At 39.1% G+C, this 24,421-nt stretch overlaps 1 protein-coding gene across 3 annotated transcripts in view; it reads left to right on the top strand.

The window, feature by feature from the left end:
• The first annotated feature begins 676 nt into the window (after nt 1-676).
• The window catches only part of Mgtor (Megator), a 546,425-nt gene continuing 522,680 nt past the window's right edge, over nt 677-24,421 (top strand). For all 3 annotated transcript variants that reach the window (XM_067145519.2, XM_067145521.2, XM_067145520.2), the window contains exons 1-4: nt 677-839; nt 16,061-16,223; nt 20,576-20,797; nt 21,088-21,247. In XM_067145519.2, coding sequence (XP_067001620.2) covers nt 677-839; nt 16,061-16,223; nt 20,576-20,797; nt 21,088-21,247 — 708 coding nt within the window. The remainder of the gene's footprint in view (nt 840-16,060; nt 16,224-20,575; nt 20,798-21,087; nt 21,248-24,421) is intronic.

The raw sequence follows: 24,421 nt of genomic DNA on the forward strand, positions 1-24,421 counted from the left end.
CCCCAAGTGTAAGCGTACGAAGTGTAGAGCATGAAAATCTCTACAAAAAAGTCTGGGATGGTATATACCTATTTTGAACAGGTTGCCCTCTAAAAGCGATTTTATGTTATAGTCCGCGGTGAAGAAAAATAACTCCTTAAGATTAAATAAATATTTCGACATTATCCTCGAACTCCTCATCAAAATAAATTATTTGAACTCCTCCACTACTTCATAAGGATTGCAATAACCCTTGTCAGGACATTATTTGCATGAATGGTTCAGAAATTATGACCATTTTAGACTGTAGTGGTAATTCGGTCCCTGTTGTCTGCTAGCAAGTTGCCTCTTCCTCGCCGCTTGGAGCGCTGTAGTCGCCTCGGATGGAAAATATCATCAGATCTTCGCGACTGTATATATTAGACTGTGCTGTTATGACAGAATCAATAAATCCAGATTGATCCGCTAGAAGTGGCTCTAATCGTTGTCCCCCCGATATCTCGCAGACTGTCGTCTTTGTTTTCTTTGATTCTATGTGGCGAGATTTTTGCACTCTGGCATTAGATGTCTTTCTGTCTGTTTCTCCTTGGTTCTGCTATTGTTTTGTTGGTAGCCATGTTGAGAATTGGAGGCGGTTAATTTTCGTTTTGGCAACCATCGTGCTTTGCCTGTAGTTTATTCTTGCGTCGCGTGAGAAATGGCGGCTGATGTATCCAGTGTGTTGCAAGATATCCTATCTTATGAAGAGTTTACCAATATTCCAGAAGAAATTAGAGATAAAATTGAGTCATTTTTAAAAAAGCAGTCTGATGAACACATAGTTGCCAAGGCTTTGCTTGAAGCAGCGAAAATAAACAATGGTGAGCTACAGTGTTCTTTAGATTTTGGTTGAGTGTGGTTAGTTTCGAAAAATGCGTTCATGTTATCGAAGTGTTGTCATGAATGTGTTTAGCTTCGGATAATTAGCACTCTTTGTAGCGTTTTTCTTTCTTTGGCATGCTACATAGTATGTGCGTTGCACCTCGTAGTGCAATTGACCACCGGCTTTTGTCTGCCTACAGTACTACTTTTTTCATCGTTAAGGTTTTATTATGCATTTGCTGGTGGGATCTAGTATTAACAGTGCACTATTTTCTAGTTTAGGCTAGAGTAATTTTGTTACTTTCATTGAAGTGTCTGTCTTATCCGTGGCTTTGACAATGTGAAAGTGACTGAGGTATGAGCGATGCTAGTAATGCCCATTCCTTATGCAGCCATTCCCTGCTATGAATGGTGTGAAAATGTTACTCATAGGGTCGGTTGATGGATGCATTTCAGTAGGCTTGGCAGAGGAAAGCAACAGGAAACTGCCTCACTCATTTCCTTAGTATGCCTCTTCAGTGTCGCCTATGCCATGTATGACAGCTGATGGCAGAGCTGTTGAGGATCCAACCAGCCTTACGGCTGAAAGTTGGGGTGCTTGTTAGTTTCTTGGTAAAAATACAGAGAGGGGAACTCAACGATTATTACATAGAATGTTACTTGAAATGCTTCCAATTTTACCTTATAATGATCGAGGAAGAGAGATGTGTTCAATACGCTTGCCAGAGACCAACCCGCCCGCCCCTAGAAGTATATTTACTTTTATAATAAGAAATACTGTTTTAGACGCCATACTCCATTGCTTATAACGGTGATTGGTTCACGTAAGTAAGAGGATGACGTCAGTGACACCTAGGATGAGGCCGAGAATTTGTTACCAACCATTGCATTAGCTTTAAGGTATTTTTGCACCTCGAAAAGATCATTATTTTAAGGTATTTTTGCACCTCGAGGCCAATCTCTGTCATGAGAACAGTGGCTCCCTTTGGGAGCCACACTCCCTTCGAGAGGCTCTTAACTATGGCCGCGGCGCATACTGTCCGCACGGCAAGGAAAAAAAAAGTCATTCAGAGGTTCTAAAATGCAACAGTTGGCAGCATTGTCGTTCCTCTCGGCGCTCCCTCTCAACGCTGCTAGTGCGACAGTGAACTGGTGTGCGCCACCTAGCGGTCGCTCATGTTACTAAACCGTGAGTGCTCTTCTCTGTAGCTTCGCCAGTTTCTTTTTCAACTTGCACTGCTCTCACATGGTTTTGCTGCAATTAGTGTGTCAGAATATTGACAGTTATTAATAATGAAAAGGTGCGCCCGAAAGGGCATTTTATACATTCTGTTAATTTTCTGTGCTATAGAAGCATAGGGATTTTGGGTAGAAATTCAGTAAGACTTACATTACTTTTATAGCATTATAAGGATGTAATATCTTGGAAATCTTAAGTGGAATGCCTTGTGAAGGAGTGATGTGTTCACTGTGACAGTTAAGAACCCATCCGCCGTCCCCTAGAAGTAATTTTGCTTTTATAACCTAATAGAAGTTATCACGCGCCACAGTCCATCGCCTAACTACGTACCAGCATTTCCATTGGGTGAGACACTATAGGATATGACGTCACTCCTGGCAATGAAGTATAAGTGAATTCCGTTACCAACCCGCGCACAAGAAATACACGAGGATACTAGAGGCCTAGGGCCGCTTCGTGGCTTCTAACCTGGGGGCTTACCCCCCCCCCCCCCCAGACCCCCTTTGCTTCATCCAGACCAATGGCTTTGTCACTAACCTGCCCTAACCAATCCAGACCAGTGGAGGTGTCACGCGAGATACTAGAGGCCTAGGGCCGCTTTGCAGCTTCTAAAAGCCCCCAGACCCCCTTTGCTTGATCCAGACCAATGGCTTTGTCACTGACCAATGGTCGTACCAATCCAGACCAATGGCTTTGTCACTGACCAATGGTCGTACCAATCCAGACCAATGGCTTTGTCACTAACTTTAATGAGATTCGTAAATAAAAGTAGCGTTGCTGCACTAGGACTAGTTCTTTATATGAACAGTTGGCAGCTCTGTTCACCGCATGATCAAGTCCTTTACGAGAAAGCAAGCGAGAGAGAAACAAATGACAGTGCAATCACGCCTGGATGCGTGGCACTGGAAAATGTAAGCTGTTCTGAACTTTTGCCGGATTGGGTTGTATTCCTGCAAACCATAAAGTGATACTATTCACATTTCTGGCCGCATGATGTGCAAATACATTTATTATTTGCATGATGAAACTTTTTGTTTACACATAGTTTGTGAAACCAATGTATCGCTAGCCTAATGATGATAGTATGTCTTTGTATTTGGTTTGTTCCGCTCCAGTCCCTGTGTATCATTGCGTCCGTCCCAAAGAAATTGTAGTCTATCTCCTCTGCTTTCCTTTTTCTTTCTGCTATTAGTTCATTGTACGGTCCGTTGGAAGGTAGTTGTAGTTTGATCCTCAATTCTTCCAGGAAGAATATTTCTCTTGTCAGGGTGTAGATCATTCTGTTTGGTGCAAATTTTCCAGATCCAATAGGTCTTTTCAGGAATCTTGTTTTGTAATTTTCAATTAAGATCAGAGTTGGTAAATTTCTCCAAAATCACAGTGAGACCATACATAACTATAGGAGTTATTGTAGTTTCAAAAAGTGTCATAGCTGTTGCTAGTGCAAGGGATGTTAAATTCTTAATATTATAAATTGCACATATGGCTGTTGTCCTTTCTTCAATATGCATGCTGAAAGATTTGGTGGTCATCTGTAGTGTTATTCCAAGATATTTAAATTTTTTGATACGGTACATTCCAAAGGTTCATTTTCTAGTAATGTCATTTCTTGAGTTTCTTCCCCCTTTTCTAAAAGTCGTTTCTTTGTTTTATCTAGATTTAGTTTGCATTTGTTCTTCTGTGCCCATTGTTCAAGGTTGTTTAAAGCTGATTGCAGGTCTTCTTTGTTGGACGAATCTAGGACCATATCGTCAGCATATTAAAAAAAAAGAGAGGGTGATAGGTGTTAATGTGCTAGTGTGTTAATGTAACAGATTAAGTGCAAGCATGATCCAGTGTATCCAAGTACGGTAAAGTTTATTTTTTAGAGTGAATTTCTATCTGAATAGGTGTTATCTTCGAGTTTCATTGTGTAGTGGTGTAAATATCAACCAAACGAGCACTTCATGATTCTTTTAGGACCGATTGTATAAACCGTTTGATCTTAGATCGGAGACGAAATTGATGTCGGTTCACGCAAAACTCGTACATTTGTATTGTATAAACGTTATTCTGGGATCAATTCGCACTGAACTATGATCAACTTTGACTGGAGAAATTTCTCCGATCAAACTCTTTGATCTTAGTTCAAGGAGTTGTTTCCTACTTGGGATACAAGAACAGCTGATTGTTAATAAAATATTACCTGTGTTTTTATGATAAATGGTAAAAAAATACGCTGATGTCTAACCTCATACATTGCTAGCTATAGTTGTCTGTATGTAGGCAATATTACGCCTCTTTTACTGCAGTGTAATGTAATAATTCTATAACATAACCTCGATAAATTGCTTACATTATTATATATCTCGTTCGTATTTTACAGATGTCTGATTACTCTGATTTCTCGGATATATATTCTGATGATGAAAATAATTTTGTCGGGCTCCTCGTGTGTTCTGTGAATGAGGAAATCCAATGAGAGAATTGAGTGATAAGAAGTTAAAACTGAGGGATCACTTGGGAAAAGATACCATGGAACAGCTAGAACTCAGGTTGCATGATATTCTACTTAAAACCTACTAACTCAAATGCACATGTTGTTACTAACTTTGAGATTCTTTGCCACGGGAACGGGAAGTTTTCAGTTAGTCGTTGGTGATTTACTGCATGAAGACGCAGCGACAGCCTGCAGAGCCATTCATCGCGTATCTAATCTCATTGCTGCACTGAAACACGAGTTTATCAAAATGCCCTCCGAACAAAATGACGTGAGGAAAATCATGCGTGATTTTTTTAGATGTAAAACACTTCCCTGGTGTTATAGGCGCTATAGATTGTACCCACATACCTATAATATGTCCTGGGGGCGATAACGCAGAAGTTTATATGAATCGTCATGGGTAGTTTTCGTTAAATATTCAAGTTATTTGTGATGCTAGGCTCAGGTCCCTAAATATCGTAGCTTATAATCTATCCCATAAAGCAACCAGGTCAGCAATAGAAAGAACATTTTGAGTTGTGAAAAGACGGTTCCCTTGTCTCAGTATGGGGCTAAGAGTGAAGTTGGCTCATGTTCCAGTGATCATAGTTGCAGCATTCGTCTTGCACAATATCGCTGTAAATGCAGTAGATGAGGTCCCTGAAAGAGATGAATCTGTGTTCGTTGCAAGAAGAGCATTTGAAGAAATTTCAGTACCTGCTGCAAATGACGTTCATGGAAGAGAAAACGCTGCTATAAGGGCAGCAATTATTAATACCGTAGTGTATTTAGGTAGCAATATTTACAAAAAAATTACAGTTGGCTATTACGAAAAGTGGTTCAAACTAAATTATACAAACAGTTTATCTGCAACAAAAATAGCCAAAAACATAATGTACTTTACAACTATATGCGTCTAATAACGCCACTGTACTATGCAATTAAACCCAGTCTTCCTTATTGTCCAGGCCTAACTTTCTCCTGTTCATTAAAATTTCCATGTTTTAAATTTCATTATGTTTTAAGGTCTCAGTTTCATTTTATGCCAGGCGACCGTGACTTCGTGAGCACATCACCTGTTTTCGAGGTCGAGGTGTGGAGATCAGCTGATTTGGAAGCAGGGGCCTGCAATAGAAGAAATAAAGAAGTGTAGGCCTATTGCTTGGCGACAAATTTAACAAACATAATACAGGATTAATGTATGATTTCCCTACTTGTTCAATACAAATATTTCAGTCATGTTTCTTTATTTCGCTCGGCACACAGAATACGAATACGAATGAAAACATTCACACTGCTCAGTTGCAACTCGTGACACTCGACTGTTTTTGCGCTGTTGCCAAGCGCTCACATATGAACTGGGATCAAAATTGAACTTCGAATAGTTGATCATAGATCAGCGTTATACAACACGACACCGGTCTGATCTCAGGTCATTTTCTGAACTTAGACTAAAACTGATCTCCAGTCAGTGATGTTTATACAATTGGCCCCTAGTGGGGTAACCATATTGCTTCGCTTTGTAGTGTGTTGAGGGAGTGTTCCCGGTGCCAGTGAAGGACGATATCGAGAGTACCGGAGACAGCACTCCGTGCGGAGAATGTGGAAAACTGATAACAGACCAGTGTTGCTGTGGGCTGTGATGGAAGCTGCCATAAGTGGATTCACAAGGAGTGTTCCAGAGTTAATGCGGGTGACTTTGCAAGACTCAAAAAGCCTAACACTACATTACTATGGATGAACAAGATATGCAAAGATGATTTAATTATGTTAAGACATGGAAAGGAGGAATTAAAAGCAATATGGGAGGAAATAAGAAGTCTTAAGGAAAGTATCAAGCAAACGATTGCGGAGGAGATAAATAAAGTGATGCCGAGACAAAATGAAGAACATAAGAACAGTTCTAAAGGAACCAGTACTTCTGTTATAGTTCAGCATCCTCTAATCATTTACAAGAAAGGATCAGCCCCAAAACCACCACAAGTGGAGTCAAGTAGCCGCAAACAGAACATTCGAGTAGCTGAAGACAAAGAACCGTCATCTGATAACACCGAAGAGGGCACTAGGACGGAGGCTGTGAAGCGAAACTGGTCTTGTAGACAGATAATCAGAAGTTCGAGAAAGGCTGATGGAACTAGCAACTAAGAGTGGCTAATAGAACAGCCTGCTTGTACATAGGCAAACTCCATCAGAACACGGAGAGAGAGGATATTATTAAATTCCTTCGAGATAACAATATATCTGATGACATTATATATGACCAATTAGGTATAAAGAAGGTGTTTCGAATTGGTATTGGTTTTGACCACCTAGAAAAAGTAAACAACCCAGAATTCTGGTCAGGGAGGATTTTGATCAGGAGGTATAATTTTCGACCCTATAATGGCTCTGGTACATTGCTCTCAACCAAATTCTGATAAAGATGACAGCGTTTTGCCTTCATCAAAGATTAAGCTACTATTATGGAATATTGAAGGACTGCTGAGCATGACAAACACACTAGAGGAGATGATACAGGAATTTGATGTAACAATCCGAGTGGGAACGTTTTTAACGCATGCGTGGCAAACTAGCAGACACTATTCAGCATTCGTCATGGCAGAAAAATCTCCAGTAGGGAGGCTCAAAAGAGGCATTCCATGTCTGTTTACTGATCAATTCTCACCATTTAGTGTACAATACAGATCTACGAACGTTTTAGTAGTTCGAACCAAGCCGTGTGTTTTTGTATATTTCCAGCCAGATTTGTCATCAACTGAGATTGTTGAGGAAGTTAGTAAAGCTTTAACTGTGACTACTAGAGATGATGCCATTATCTTTGCCGGAGACATAAATTGTTGCATTGATATTGAAAATCGAAATTAGGACTTCTTCGAAGACAAGGACTTCGGTTGGTGAATGCCTCTGACATGAACACCTACATATCTTATAATGGTGCTAGCACAATAGATCTGGTGTTCATAAACTCCAAGTTTGTGCCGATCAAGCAGGAGGTAATTCTTGAGGCGCAACGGAAACATCTACCAGTTGCAACTTCCTTACAGCTGGAGAATAGGCCTAGTATGCTTGATACAGTTAGACACTGGACAAAAATAAATATAAAAATTAATCCATCTCTTATCTGTGGTGAAGATAATCAAACGATACTTAACCTATTACCAGAGGGTAATCTTAATGAGGCTGCATTATATCTAGAAGTGCTGCTCCAGAATGTTACTCTACCATCAATACCTTTGGTCAGGAAATCTCAACCCTGGTTCACCAAGGAATGCTATGTGTCGTAGAGATGTACTGTAAGCATTACATATAGTCAGAAGAGAGAAAACGAAAGAATTCCTTGAAATGTATGCCAGTAAAAGGAGAGCATACAAACTACTACTAAAAGAAGCCAAAAATCATTATAGAGAGGAAGAGAAAAAAATAAACTTATAGAACGTGCCAGTCTAGATCCTTATCTGGCTCTGAAGCCTAGACAAGCAAAGTTCTCCAGGAACTTACCAATGGAAGTTTGGGAAAAGCATTTGAGTGCAGTACTTCGAGAGACACACGACCTACTTATTATTTCGTGCCAGTTTTTCAAGTAATCCCTGAAATTGACAGATTTTCAATTAATGAGGTTGTATCAATTATTAGGCCTACAGCGTCTAAAGATAACAAGGCATGTGGCCCAGATCACATGTTTAATGAACATCTTAAAGCTGCTCTTCCAAAAATGGGTGAATCCATTACTCACCTAATGAATGAATGAATGCATGCAGCAAGGTAGGATACCAGACAACTAGAGAAAATCTACTATTAAAATGCTATATAAAGGCAAAGGTGATACCGCAGATCCCAACTCATATAGAGGAATAGCGCTAGAATGTACTCCACTAAAGACTTTAACTTCACTAGTAGGTAAACATCTCATTAAATTGGTGGATACTGGGCGAGTTGGCCGTGCGCGTAGAGGCGCGCGGCTGTGAGCTTGCATCCGGGAGATCGAATCCCACTATCGGCAGCCCTGAAGATGGTTTTCCGTGGTTTCCCATTTTCACACCAGGCAAATGCTGGGGCTGTACCTTAATTAAGGCCACGGCCGCTTCCTTCCAACTCCTAGGCCTTTCTTATCCCATCGTCACCATAAGACCTATGTGTCGGTGCGACGTAAAGCCCCTAGCAAAAATTTAAAAAAAAATTGGTGGATAATAACCTACCGGAGTCACAGTTCGGATTTAGAAAAGGAAAACCAAAGACTTTAGCTGTCCGCTGTCTCCAGAGTGACATAGAAGAAGCCTTAAAGAAACCAGGGGGTAAACTGCATGCCATCTTTATAGATTAATCTAAAGCTTTTGACACCATAAGCAGAACCATACTGTTAGAAAAATTGGAGAGTATTATTGGTAGTACGAACTACTTTATACCGTTGATTAGGAACCTACTGCTCAACAATTCAATAGAAATAGGTGATGGCATTACCAACTCTAATATTTTGGTACAAGCAACCGGCGTATTACAGGGAGACCCATTAAGTCCACTACTATTCATCATTGCGACAGCAGACATAGTAGATTTGGTAAACCAGGAAAGCGTCAAACTATTAATGTACGCAGATGATATGGTTTTAACATCGTCAGAGAAGGAACTACAGGAATCATTCAACCAAAGAGTAGGTTGGGTAAACATAAAAATGAGCTCACACTGAATGTACAAACAGTTTCCAGGACGTTTAGAAGAGGGGGGGCCTCATGGAATCTTCTTTTTTGGAGACCAAGAGCTTAATTATGTAAAACCAACACCACCTATTTAATATTAAGGCCTCACAACAGTGCTGTGACGTCACGCTAAGGAGGCGATCGCAATCCAAAGAAACGCGGGGCATGGTCGCACACAAAGATGATTTTAATACTTGTAGCTTGTGGAATAATTTATTTACCAACAAATAAAGTTTATTTTTCAAAGGACATTTAATTATATTGCCGTTATTACTGTATCTTAGACACTCTGTCATTGAAATGAAATGGAAGTGGCGTATGGCTTTTAGTGCTGGGAGTGTCTGAGGACATGTTCGGCTTGCCAGGTGCAGGTCTTTTGATTTAATACCCGTAGGCGACCTGCGCATCGGGATCAGGATGAAATGATGAGGATGACACATGCACCCAGCCCCCGTGCCAGTGAAATTAACCAATGATGGTTAAAATTCCCGACCCTGCCGGGAATCGAAACCAAAGGCCAGCACGCTAACCATTTAGCCATGGAGCCGGACACTCTGTCAACAACACATTGTTTTAAATCACGGCAGAATTTTACAATTTTAACTTACTCCAGGCTGACTTGCTAACACACAGAATTGAAATTAACAAACGTTTCAATTTAAATAGGCACTGGATAGGCATTAAATGATTTTAAAATAAAAGGAGAACTCATATTAGTTTAGCCATAACATGTTGACTATACTACAAAATATGATACACTAAATTAACACTTATTTACAGACTTCCATTTTGCGAAAATAACAGATTTTCTTAACTTGTATAGTCTTTTGTGCATGAAATGACTATTTTTATTTAGAGATAAAATAAGTTTATAATGGTAGTAAATTTAGAAAGACACTGAGTTAATAATAATAATAAGACGTACATCATCATATATCAATGCTAGTAATGTACAATTGACCTTTTTTTTTTTAAAAAAAATCACTCCTTGCAAAATCATAATTTTTCAGGAGAGAGAAAAAACTGGTTAGACAATAGAGTAAAAAGGATATTTTGACAAAGTCCATCTTAAACAGTTTATTTGTTAGTTACAGTCTGATATAAGTATAGCCAAAAGAACAAATATGAATAGTTTTTTTTATAAAAAAGTTAGAGGAAAAGGTTTTTTTTTTCAAAACACGCTCATTGCATAACCCTATTGAGTAAACATTTCCTCCACAGCATACATAAAACAAATTTAAAAACATGAAATGTCAGAATTTACACACAGACATTATCACGATACTATAAATGAAGAATGGTAGTGGTTATAGTATATATAATACCAGTGTTTCAAAATTTAAGAGACATAAAATTAATGAATCTGTCTTTATTGACTAGACCTTTCTTTTTCTCAGTCAGTTTCCCAAACTTATGTATCCTCCATCACATCACTTACATTCAGCTTGTTCTCGGTATGTTTTCCCTTAAGAAATGCTTCATAGAACTCCTTAGCTTCCCCAGGTATTTGTATGAATTTAATTAATTTTGCCATATCTTGGCTCTTTTCCTTACTAACGTGATTTACTATTTCCATTTTTGGAGCCACGTCCATTTCTTTGAAGAAAATCTTACTTTTTTAAAAAAGTATTTCTACAATGGTTGATTCACCACTGTATGTGTATCGAACAGCAACATGTACCTTGAAGTTTTCATGTTTCCTGTATTGAATGATGCAGGTTTTCGTGTTGAAAGGTAATTTCCCTTTCAAAATCTTCTTGATTTTGCCTTCAGATCATAGATGTTCCAATCTTTTTGCAGTATTCTCACTTGTCCGTGATCACCGAGTAGGCTATGATACTCCATAGGCAATACAATCTCTTCTTTCTCTCTGTATTTTTTCTCTAGTTCCCGAACACTCAATCTGGCGGCAAAAAGCTATGACCTCGAATGGGAAAATAATGTTAAACTGATTTGAAAACTTTAGACTTTTCAAGGAAACTTGCCACATACATACATACATTATCATTATAGACTGTTATGCCTTTCAGCATTCAGTCTGCAAGCCTCTTTGAATTTACTAAATATCGCCACAATCCTCGATTTGCAACCGGTGTTGTGGCCTCATTTAGTTCTATACCTGTTATCTTTAAATCGTTAGAAACCGAGTCTAACCATTGTTGTCTTGGTCTACCTCTACTTCTCTTACCCTCCATAGCAGAGTCCATTATTCTCCTAGGTAACCTATCTCCTCCATTCGCCTCACATGACCCCACCACTGAAGCCGTTTTTTTTTTTGTGTACAGCTTCATCCATTGAGTTCATTCCTAAATTAGCCTTTATCTCCTCATTCCGAGTACCATCCTGCCATTGTTCCCACCTGTTTGTACCAGCAATCATTCTTGCTACTTTCAAGTCTGTTACTTCTAACTTATGAATAAGATATCCTGAGTGCACCTAGCTTTCGCTCCTGTAAAGCAAAGTTGGTCTGAAAACAGACCGATGTAATGATAGTTTCATCTGGCAGCTGACTTCCTTCTTACAGAATACTGTTGTTCACAACTGCGAGGTCACTGCATTAGCTTTACGACAACTTGATTCAATCTCACTTACTATATTACCATCCTGGGAGAACACACAACCTAAATACTTGAAATTATCGACCTGTTCTAGCTCTGTATCACCAATCTGAGATTCAATTCTGTTGAGTTTCTTACCTACTGACATCAATTCATTCTTTGAGAGGCTAATTTTCATACCATACTCATTGCACCTATTTTCAAGTTCCAAGATATTACACTGCAGGCTTTCGGCACAATCTGCCATTAAGACCAAGTCGTCAGCATAGGCCATACTGCTTACTACATTTCCACCTAACTGAATCCCTCCCTGCCATTTTATACCTTTCAGTAGATGATCCATGTAAACTACGAACAGCAAAGGTGAAATATTACAGCCTTGTCTAACCCCTGTAAGTACCCTGAACCAAGAACTCATTCTACCATCAATTCTCACTGAAGCCAGTAATTGTCAACATAAATACCTTTGATTGATTTTAATAATCCATAGTCCCCCAGTATGGCGAACATCTTTTCTCTCGTTACCCTGTCATATGCTTTCTCTAGATCTACGAAACATAAACACAACTGCCTATTCCTCTCGTAGCATTTTTCAGTTATCTGGCACATACCGAAAATCTGATCCTGACAGCCTCTCTGTGGTATGAAACCACACTGGATTTCATCCTCTCAACGACTGATCGCACCCTCCCTTCCAAGATGCCAGTGAATACTTTGCCTGGTATAATAATCAATGAGATACCTCGATAGTTGTTGCAATCCTTCCTGTTCTCTTGCTTGTAGATAGGTGCAATTACTGCTTTTGTCCAATCTGAAGGTACCTTACCAACACTCCATACTAATTTTACTAGTCTATGAAGCCATTTCATCCCTGCCTTCCCACTATACTTCACCATTTCAGGTCTAATTTCATCTATTCTTGCTGTTTTACGACAATGGAGTTTATTTACCATGCCACAGAGGCTAATAAAATACTATTCTTATTTTGGGATACACAAGAGTCTGAAAATAGCTTAATATTTTTTATCTCTACCCCCTTCGTTGCGAAGATTATTTTCTAAGTGCTCAAGATAGTCTTTTACACTCTAAGCTATTCATTCGCTCCATGACCTCCTGTCTCCAACCACGTATAAAAGAAAACTTTACTTTTGTCCAGTGGCTTTTCATTTGTCATAACACAAAGATTATATAACCATTCTTGTCTCAAGTAAAATGCTTCCGCTATAGATGCTTTAGGAATGGGTTGATTTTGTTGCATGTCAAATATAACATCAACATGACTATCCATCCTTTTCTTTAAGTATGGCAAAAAAATTATTAGCTCGTGCTTTGTGTAATTTATAATCAATTCAAGCCTTGTTCCTTACAACGTCATTTTTTGTATCTTTAATTATCAATAAAAGTTCTTTACATGTCGAAGTATCTGAGTGTGGATTCCCAAAACCTAAATTGAATTTTATGTAGAAAATTTGCTTGTACTTTGAGATTGAACATTTTGATTTCCCTTCTAAATCTCTTTCTTTGCAGAACTGAATGTACATTTTGTTGATATTAAGGTCCAGAGGCAAATACGCTCGTGTACACTTATTGCGACTATAGTGGCTTTGCCTACACTTATATTTCAATATGTGATGAATAACTGCACCCGTAGTTTCCTTGCATGTCAGCAAAATATCCAGCAGTCTAGCGACGTTTGCTGTAATGAGCGAGTTTTAGGAAAACGACCCATATTTAGCGGCTTGTTGTCATGACAATAAATAACTTTTGCTAAAACCAGTTTAAGGACATGAAAGTCAAGTGACCTGACATTCACATCCCGTATATAACTCAATTCACCCCATTTTTGCAATGAGCGAGTTTTGAAAAAACGGTCCTCAATTGTTTTACTCACCAACATACCTAACAAAAATTATTAATTTTTTTATGTCCTCGCTTACTTTCAACAATTTTTGGGGGACGCCAAACAGAACATGCTAGGGTATGTGTTAAAAAACGGGAGACAACGAATGTATGAAATTAAACATTATGATGAAAAATGCATTACTGCCACACCTGTAGATATCCATAAATGTGGCAAACTTTCCTGTTATTTATTTTTATTCTTTCTGTCGTGAAACTTTTGGAACTATCCGGGTGACAGCATACGTAACCTAAACAATGTGGTCTCTCTTATTTTATTTAAAGCTGTTTAGGTAAATCCTGATGTGATAAATGTAGAGAACACACATGAAATATACTTATAATAAGGGTCTGGCTTCCAACACCCACAGTTATCAAAAGAATGCTTCTAGTCACTATGTATTACATTCGGAAATACAACTCGTAACATACGCTAATTATCAGCTGGTGGTTTGGCACGCTTTCAACAACACGGCTTTATTCAGAAGTGGCTTCTGCTACAAATACACCAGCTGGGAATATCAGAGACAATCTCCAGAAACCAATTGGGAATAGCTTCACATAGTTTGGACTCTGTAGTTGGGAACACAAAAGATTCAAAAAGATGGGACCCTTAATGCTCTCGGTCTTAATTGCAGTGCATGGCTATGAAGATGTCACTTGGAATGACGACACGCCGGTAACAGGGAAGTTGCAGGATACTATCCTCATTTTTCCGTATTGAAAGTCTGTTAAAGTAGAACAATAAAAGTTTGATTTCCACCTATTCAGTACTTTAAAGTATTAATCCTTTAATTAAGAGGGATGGGTCTGTCAGGTTATGTATTGATGCCAGGCTGATGAATCAGAGAATTGAGGCAGACCAACAGAGACCTGAAACAGTGGAAGAACTCATTCAGCATTTTGAAGGAAAAACAAGGTTTTCTATCATGGATTTGTCTTCTTCATTTTGACAAATTACCCTCAGCTTTGCGACTACTCCTCGCAATACTGTAGATATAATATTTTTAAAAATTCATCCCTTTTGTAGCTCCTGTTCACCCCACTTTAATTGGAAACAGAAAAATATGGGTTTCTGTATTTTTAAAGGAGATTCCAAATACCAATTTTCGTGCCTGTAACATCTTCAGTTTTTTAGATGTAAGTATCCTCATAAAAGGTATTCAACCCCTTTTTTCACTCTCTGCAAGGGGATTTTCCAAAAACAAAAATACATGTTTCTTTATTTTTAAAGAAGGTTCTAATTTTCCAAAAGCAAGACATGTTTCTTTGTTTTTAAAGGAGATTCTAAATACCAATTTTTTGTTTGTAAACTTTTAAGTTTTTGAGATAAATATGCTCATTTAAACAATTCACCCCCTTAGCAATGTAATATACACAAATTCTCCCTTATTGAGAACCTACCCTCTAATATAAATATAGCCACAAAATTGCATTTCTTTCTGTCCAGTAGTTTTGGCTTGGCGATGGTTTCAGTCAGGACATGTTATTTTTATATATATAGGTAATTGTTAATATTAACTTTTTTGTGATGTAGCCATACTATGAACATATGTCTTGTATCCAATACCTTCGGAGTTATGGTCTATTACCAGTACCATCAATGATCACAATGTTCCAATAATTTACAGAGGGTCGCATGCAACAAAAGACGAAAATATATTCATACCTAAAGATTGGTCATAAACTTACTAGCGTGTTATGGTCTTGTGTAGGAGGGGGATATCTTGCACTCCGAGCACCTGTCACAAAATAAATGCGAAACCATTGCGGGTAGACAGTTGATGCCGTGCATCATGTGTGTGCATTTGTACTGTGTCAAGAAGATATTGGGTTTGCGACTAGTCATCGTATAGTATACCACTGCGTATTTAAAGAGTATTCTCTTGCAGTCAGGTAAGTTAGTTTCATCAGGTGTACGGTAGGGCTCAAAGGTGCATGTTTTATTGTGACACTGCATTACTGTAATTTGCACAGGGTGGAAGGCTGCTTTGCAATGGATGGTGGTCACATCGAGCACGTTCTGAAGAGTAGATCAAAGACATAACTCTGAAGATATTGGGTTTGCGACTAATGTTCATAGGATCTTTTTTTCTTCGTTTGTTGTGTACTGCTTCTGTAAATATTGGAACCTTTTTCAAGGACACTTGTGTGTTGTAAATATATATATTTTTTATATTCACCTAACATGTTTAATTCATACTACTTTTAAGACATATTCTTGAAACTCTGCTAGATTGACTTTATGTATGGTAATTGTTTACTCACACCTCAGGCATATTTGCTATTTCTTACTGTTTTATTGCATGTAAGTTTTTACTTTGGGGTTGTGTTTCATAATCTTGGTGCATATATTCTTCTTTTACAGAGCAAAAGTTTACCACTTTAGAAAATGAAGTATCACATTGGAGACAGGAATATGAAAATATCAAGTCTAAGTTGGATACTGCTCTTCAAGATTTGGAAGTGGCACAGAAGAAAGTCAGCACTGCTCATAATGAGATTGCTAAGCTGAAGGAAACCATTGCCAGGTATGACATGAAGTACTGTAGTTCCATTTACAACCTGCATCTGTCATATCTTTTATTTGAAAATAATTCTGTTATTCCAGTTGAAAACTGTGCCATATAGCCAGAGAATCATCCCCCAACACTCATATGCCAAACAAGCAAGGAAAGAAACTAGCTTGTTTTGTTTATCAGTTGATATCTGGACCATAGCCAAGGGACCATCAGTTTTTATGATAAATCAAAACCACAGAAACATGATTGTTCAATTCAGTGTGACCAAGGTACCATGCGAGTGGAGACATGATTATCATGTTCTTTTCATTTTTGTGTGTATTACACAGGCCCTGATCACTCGCACTGTAGACCCACTCATTCACAGTCTTCTCGTTGCCGCTGTCACAGCCCACAGTTCGCAGCCCGCGCATGAACAGTCTTGCAGCTCAGGATGATGTTCGTTGTTCGCATTCTCCAGCAGAACTCCATTCACAGCTCCATGCTGACATCCCAGTGTTCTCTTCTGTGGTGTTCCAGAACACCCGGATGTTCCCCTCCAACGGCTGCTCCAAGGGACACGCAAACAACTTCGTCAGGAATACAGAAAGAGCTCTCAGCCAAATATTTTAATACATCATTACCAGACATATGAATTTCAGCAGCATTGAGTGGAGTGTGAACAGCGAAGATAGTGACATCTAGTGTGTAGGTGTGATGAGCCCAGGAAGTGCATACTTGTCTATGCTACAGTTGAGAGGAATGTGTCTCCACTCATTGGAAATATTTTTATTATAATTGAACAATGATAATTAAAAACAAAATTTTAAAATATAAAATGCCTTCTTCATAAACCTTCAAACGAGCATTATGGTAGCTGTGTATTCGCTATGTCTTAAATATTAAAGTATAATTTTTTTGATAATCCACCCAGCCTCTGGGAGGAATATTTAATAACTAATCTATCCTCTTCTTTCTGGCCTTTTCCCAGTTACCTGGGGGAGCTCTTTGTATGGGCTTCAAGCCTAGTTTTTGGCCGGATGCCTTTCCTAACACCAGCACTCTGTGGAGGGATATATTAACTATTGCGTGTTTCTGTGGTTGTTTGTCTTGTTTGATGTGTGTATTTGAAGATCCGCATGAATACAAATACAAACCCGTAGCCCCGATCTACAGGAATTAACAGCCGCAATTAAAATCTTCGACTCAGCTGGGAATTGTACCAGAGCCCTCTGAACCGAAGGCAAATATGCTGACCATTCCGTGTTGGTGACTATTGTTTTACGAGAAAGTACAGATGGCTAACCATCCTCTATTAATACTAATTAGAAGGAAAATGGAAGAGGTCCAACACTTCGAAGCATGAAGGTATCCTTAAAAGAAAGAGAAGGGCTACGAAGTGCTGACCATTCAGCCAAAGCGCTGGAGGGGGGAGGTAACTTACAACATGCATGATTTATTAAGATTTTGAGAAAGAAGCTGTAATTAAGGAGTAGTAGTTTTGGTTCTCTATTTTGACTTCTTTTTCTTCTTCGGTACAGCTGATCTCAAACTACAGAGAAACTCACCTTACACTTGCTATCTTTCTTTTGCTGTACGTAACTTTTTTGTTTTGTTTTGCTAGGATCTGGTACCGGTTTCGACGCTACGTTTGTGTCTTCATCACCCGATCATTAAAAAGAGCAAAATATACAAGACAGTATTCACATGTATGACATACAAATGACAAGTTTAACACTTAAAAGTAAGATAGTCCTTGACGAAAAGTCCACATTGAAGTTTAAAATCATTTTTCTTCTTGTTATAACGTATTTAAGACATGATAGTTTTGATTAATCTTGATGTGCCACGAACCTGCTACGCAGGCGTAGCAGGGGGAGAGGTGATACTCCCACATGGCGCGTCCCAGGTGGTGGATAGGGGGGTCCTAACCGGCTTGCCGGCGGACTTGAGGGAAATAAAATACCTCTCGCGGACCAAACACACTACCCCCTGCGGGTCGGGGACGCACATGTAGAATACATCCGCTGTATCCCCTGCCTGTCGTAAGAGGCGACTAAAAGGGGCGACCAAGGGTTGATTGAATTAGAGCCATGAAACTACTTTCGATTCGTACCATCAAGCGGGGAACACCATAGGTTGCCTGTACTTGCGAGTAGTGCCACTATATTAGGTACGAATTAGGTTTGTGATTAGTAGCAGTATAGAGCCTGGCCTGGGGGTTTTCCAGTACCCGTGCATCGTACCCATGTGAGCAACACCGCGGGTCTGGGCGTTGCCTGTGAGTTGTACCACTATATGAGCGACACCGTGTGTCTGCGTTGCCTGTGATTAGTACCCACTACGTGAGGAACACCACGGGGCCCGTGGAACCGGCACCCGTGACTAGTACACCTAGGTGAGGAAACTCGTCGGTTTGCGTTGGCTATAAGTGGCGCCATTGTGTGCGAAACACCATAGGTCTGCGTTACCTGTACGAAGTACAATACTTGTGAGTAGTACCATCTTGCGTGGAACACCGTGAGTCTTCGCTACTTTTGATTAGTACCCCAACATGACAAATACCATGGTTCTACTTTACTCGCGACATGTACCATTCTGTGGGGCGTTATTCGTGGATTTTGTACCCCTGTAGACATCAAGCATCATTGTGCTTTATAAGTGGTCCCTTGGTCAGTAATATTATTATTCACGATCTTTTTTTGTGTCTGCTCCACTGTTTTTTGTTTGTTTGTTTTTTGTAGGCTTCATGTCCATCCATTCATTCTTCATGACATTTTTTATTTTATTTTGGTCCGTGGATGAATTTCAATTTTTTGTTATTTCATTTCGTACCATTAGGGGCCGATGACCTTGATGTTAGGCCCCTTTAAACAACAAGCATCATTATCATCATCAATCATGATGTGAGGAGGAAAGCCAAGCTTTAATACTGAGTCTTAAATGGGTATGTGTTTAAAATCTTGAATATACACATTAGAATCTTGAAGTTGTCTTGTTGTGACAGAGTAAAATGGATCTCTGAATAGAGAAACAATTTTTAAATATAATTGATGTATAACAGTAGCTTTAAAGTTTTAAGTGTTGCGGTTTCATCGAGCAGTGGAAAGCTGTAAAGGTGAAGACCCTTTTTTTTTCTGTATAAGACCTAGGCTTCTCAGTTCGATGCGGAGCGTAAACAACCTAAAGAAAGACGAGGCTTAATTAGGTATGTGAAAGACATAAAGATGTAATGAAACTGAGAGGAAGAAGAAAGACTGATAGAAAACAAATGGAAACAAAAGAAATAGTATGAAACTCACCTTGCTCAGCATGCCGTGGAGAGGAACTAAGCTATGAGTTGTGTGTGGAAGCAATAATGGGGCAGAGGTGGAGTTGGAGGGAAGGGGGAGAAGGACAGAGGAAGTAGGGGTAAGGCAAAGGTGTTTAAAGTGGAGCGGGGGGGATGATGCGGTGGGGGTAAATAACGTGAAAAGATGTGTGCTGCGTGTAAGATCGAGCCCTGACCTGAAAACTTGGTATTTTTTTCAAACCCTGATGAGAAAGTTGGAAAGAATGTTGGACTTCTCTGATATGTAACTTAAGTTTAGATTAGGGTTGAAATATTGATCAAGGTGTATAAAAATGTTTTCAGTTACGTCGAGGAGGGGGCTTTGCTTAATGTCTCTAGGATTTATATATCTCGACTATGTTAGTGAAGCTATGTTTTGAATCATGCATGTCTTTCCCCATCGCCGAGAATCTATTGTAATTTATTGCGTTGACATGTTCTAAATACCTAATTTTGAAGCTATGTCTGGTCTGTCCTATGTAAGAAGAATTGCAGTTATTGCATTTGAATGTGTAAACGCCTGATCCTTAGTGTTGTGTTTCTTAAAAATGTTCATGATTCCAAAGACGTCTTAATTGAAAGTAAAAGTGAAAGGATTGGATTTTTCTTTTAATAATGTTGTCTTAGGATGATGTTTAAATTTATTGATTATTCTTTCTATTAAAAAAGTTTCTGTAGCCATTGAACCTGGCAGCGGTGCAGTTTTAATTCTTAAAGTTTTCTCACAGGTAACTGTGGTTTACCAGAAACTGGCCATTAAATTGAAAATGGGAGTATCCTTAGCTGATACTAATTTCCAAGTCTTCATCAGTCGGTTCAAAATATATATTACTGTTCCATTATCGAGGAATTATGATTAGTTTTGTTCATCTTATGTGAGTGATGATTGGTTAGTTGGTTGCATGTTTGCTTTTATTCTTGCTTCATGACCAGTTTGTTGCTCCATCAAGCCATATGTTGCCTTTATGCTTGTTTTCCTTTCATTTTTTGGTTGACTAATTATACTGTAGAATATTTAAAGTAGGTTGTTAAGAATTGTTCTTTTCTTAAGGTTGGAGAAAGAGAATGCAGACTTCCGTCACCAGCGAGATCTAGCTGTTGACGAGCGCAATGATGCCTTGAAGACTATTGAAAGGCGGACTGCTGAACGAGACCGCCTTCAGGAGGAGGCAAAGTCTTTATCAAATCAGCTTCAGGCTGCTATTAATGCCAAATGTGAAGCACTAATTAAGGCGGATGCTGTTGAAGGTCAGCGGATGGCATTGAGCTTCAAGTGAGTGGTACTTCATAGTTTATGTAGGTTTATTTGGACAAATTCTGGAATAATCCTCATCTGGATATCGTGTAGTATTTTTTGGTTTATGGTTCCTGCATACCATATGGCAGTGATGATAACCACTTCTTTCCCCAACATAAGGTAATGTGATGACTGATTATTCTGAGCTTATCGATGTTTTGCTAGTTTTATGCTTGTTATGATATATAATTAATGTATTTTGCTAGTTGAGTTTTGAAAGAAACCCCAAATAATTCTTTAAGTTACTAATTTTAAAATTTCTTCAGGGAAAAGAGGCTGGACCAAGAGAGAGAACGGATGGTGAAGGAGATTGAGAAGCTTACAGAAGAGTTAAACAGGCAAACTACCGAGTTGATGGAGCTTAGAAGAGAAAATACCACTGGTCGTATTACACTAGAGACCCAACTTTCAGAGAAAACTGAAGAGGTCAGTGAAAATTAATTGTGATATGTTGCCATCATTTTTGTGTCCACGTTACCATGTGCAGTAATATGTAATCTTTTGTGATTGTCTGCACCCCACTGTACAAATTATGTGCAGATAGCATTTCACTCCATCTGAATTTGAATTTAAACTTGTTACAAAGAATGAATGTGATTTATTATATACAATAGAAACTGGTTAAGACATTCCTTTCAAGCGCGCTTCCCTGGTCATGTCATGATTATTGAAGTCCATGTCCTATTATATACATGTTAAAGAAACTGGGATAGCACATTTACGCCACTCTTTAGTACGTTCGTGTTTCCCACCATAAGAAATTTAAATTAGCACTCCCGGTCACGTTGCGCACATGATGAGCCAGTGACAACTGGCCTGGGTTTGGTAGAGAACTTCGTTTCACCGCCCTAATGTGTCGGCCTACAGCTGCAGGGGTGCATCAGTCTTAAGGCAATTATTGATGTGTGCGTGTGTTTGTTTGGATCCCGCAACTGTAGCTCGTGTGACGTGTTGGTGCTTAATTTTATGTTTGTAAGTGCTTTGTGTAACAACGTGCGTAAATTATTCCTACTGTTCATTTGCATAGTGGTTTGTAGAACATTCACTTATCGAGAAAAAGAAGGCTAGACAGTTTATACAAATTATGAAAAATTAAAGTTTATTCAGAAATCGGACGCTAATCCACACATGAAATGTTGGACACATGGATGTTGGACATCCCTACGATAATTTTAAACAAAACTGTAAGCAACGTCTATAGTTTGCGTCTCTAAGAAAATTTTTCCGTGGTTTTACTATGTTGGTGTTCCTAAAATGTATTATTTATTTCATTAATTATGTTACGGGGTTACCCGTGGACCAGCAGAGGTGAAAGAAGGTGCCAGGGTTGAATGGGTCTAACTACAATATCAAAGTTCATTTAAAACTTTAACAAAGGTTATATTTTTTAGAATTTCAAAAATCAGCAAATAACAATATAACAGGTCCCATAGGCAAGATAGGAATGAGTCAAGTAAAATACAAGGTTGTGAATTCTACAAGTCCTGGGCTTCAAGCCCTCGCTTTATATTTCCTGAGCTACACGCTCAAATTTACAAGGATCACAACTTTACTTAAGGGCAGAAAACCCCTAATACATGGAGCCCTTGCTCTAGCAATTACAATATCAGTCCTCCCAGAGGCACTTTTACAATACTTGAAAAAGAGCTAACGTGCTCTCAGTTCTCAAGCCTACTCAAGGCAATATCAGAAAATTACAATTACTTGCCATCATGGCACAACTTACAAAATTTGAAACAGTGGTAACTAGTACCCAACCTATTGGGCCGTTGCAGAAAAGAATGCGATTAAATAAATGGCCCAAAACATAAATTGAATGGAGGCGAGTACTTGCACTCCTAGATATGATTTCTTAAAACATAAAGGGAACTAGGCCGATGAAACAGGGGCTATTCCCAAACTACTGTGGTGACTTGTATAAGAATAAATTAAGACATTACACGAAAAGGAAGAAAACCAGTTACAAAACGTAGTCACCTCAAACCAATATGAAGGGGAGCTCGAGAGGGTACATCACTCTCTATCCCCGAATTACAGTTAGAGATTTTATGAACTTTTTATATTAGCCGGCAGAACTTACATTTTAGAGAAGTTGGTTACATAGTTAAAGTTTCGGACCTTTCCCTCAGGTTAAACTGCGGAGCTAGCAAAAAGTAAGATGTTAGATGGCCATTACCTTGCTGAAGAACTGCTGCCCGGAGAAAGAGGCGCCTCCTACCTCCTGCTTGACACACAAACTTAGACGATGATGAAATGGCCAAGAGACGAGAAAATCTGCAGTTTATAAACCCTCAGGGATAGTTTCACCTTTCATGAATAAACCAGGCACACCCTCTCACTTTATTGGTCAGTTTGAAAGGTTACACTCCAAATCGAAGAAGAAAGCAGTAGGTCGAAAATTAATTACAGAAATTTGGGATTGGCTGGAATCAAAACTGGCGGAAAGAAAAGATAAATATTGCCAACCCAAAAATAAATGAACATCAATTAGTAAAAAACTTATGAATACAAAACTTCTTCAAAAAAGTTCTTTCACTTTGCACCAGGGTGCATGATCATAGTTTTCTAGTAGTGACATCTAGGAGAGAATGTCCAAACTTCTTGATGAATGGAAAACAAAAATAAGTAGAAATTCACGCAGTGTGGGAAACTTCACAATAACAAAATTACGTCAAATTACTGTAGTGACATCTTCTGAGTAAAGGTTTAAGTAGATGAGTTGGCAGCCTTTGCCGGAAGATGGACTCTGGCGCGCCGTACACAGGTAGACATCACGGGAGTGGAGTGGGCCCATACCCCACCTCAGTGGTGGTACGGCGACGAATGACTGCATGGGCACTGAAACAGTAAGATCTCGGTGAGAGAAAATTGTTGCTGGGGACTTGAGAATAGCGGGTACGATCTTTATTGGTGATACAGAGGGGCGTGGGGCATGGAAGGCTTTTGCCAAGGGTGTGGATATGCAGGAGGCGGGGGCTTGGTAATGGCCACTCAAAAATGGACAGCAGAAAAACCAGAGGGGAAGATCGTACATCCAAATCATACACATAAAGAAATGAAACCATAGGGCAGAAGGCCTCCGAAGATAAAAAAAAATATAACCTTCAAGCTCCTGCTAAATATTAGCGGCAATGAGCATAAAGGAAGACGAATTATACAGGTTTTTCCTGAGAGATGTGCTCACTAATAAGGTAACCGGTGTCAAGAAATCCAATATGATGTACGGCCAATGAAATCTGGGGGCAAGCTTGCCCGCGGGAACAAATTTTCTTACCGTTACTTGATCTCCTACATTTAAATTGGTGGGCCTCCGTCCATGATCATACCTTTCCTTCACCTTTTCATGAGAAACTTTAAGATTGGCCTTAGCCTTCTTCCATAGGTCTCTAATGTTATCAGGATCTATTGTCACTGGTAAGATATCGAGTGACCAAAGGTTAGAAAGCGGCGTGTTAGGCACAAATGTCAACATCAAAGAAGTTGGAGTGAACTTAGGAGATTCATGAACAGCCGAATTCAAAGCAAAGGCCAACCAATGCCGGGACGTATCCCACCTGGAATGAGCATCTTGATGATATGCAATTAGAACTGATCTCAGAT

Source organism: Anabrus simplex, chromosome 4 (genome assembly GCF_040414725.1).
Source record: "Anabrus simplex isolate iqAnaSimp1 chromosome 4, ASM4041472v1, whole genome shotgun sequence".
NCBI classification, from domain to species: Eukaryota; Metazoa; Arthropoda; class Insecta; order Orthoptera; family Tettigoniidae; genus Anabrus; species Anabrus simplex.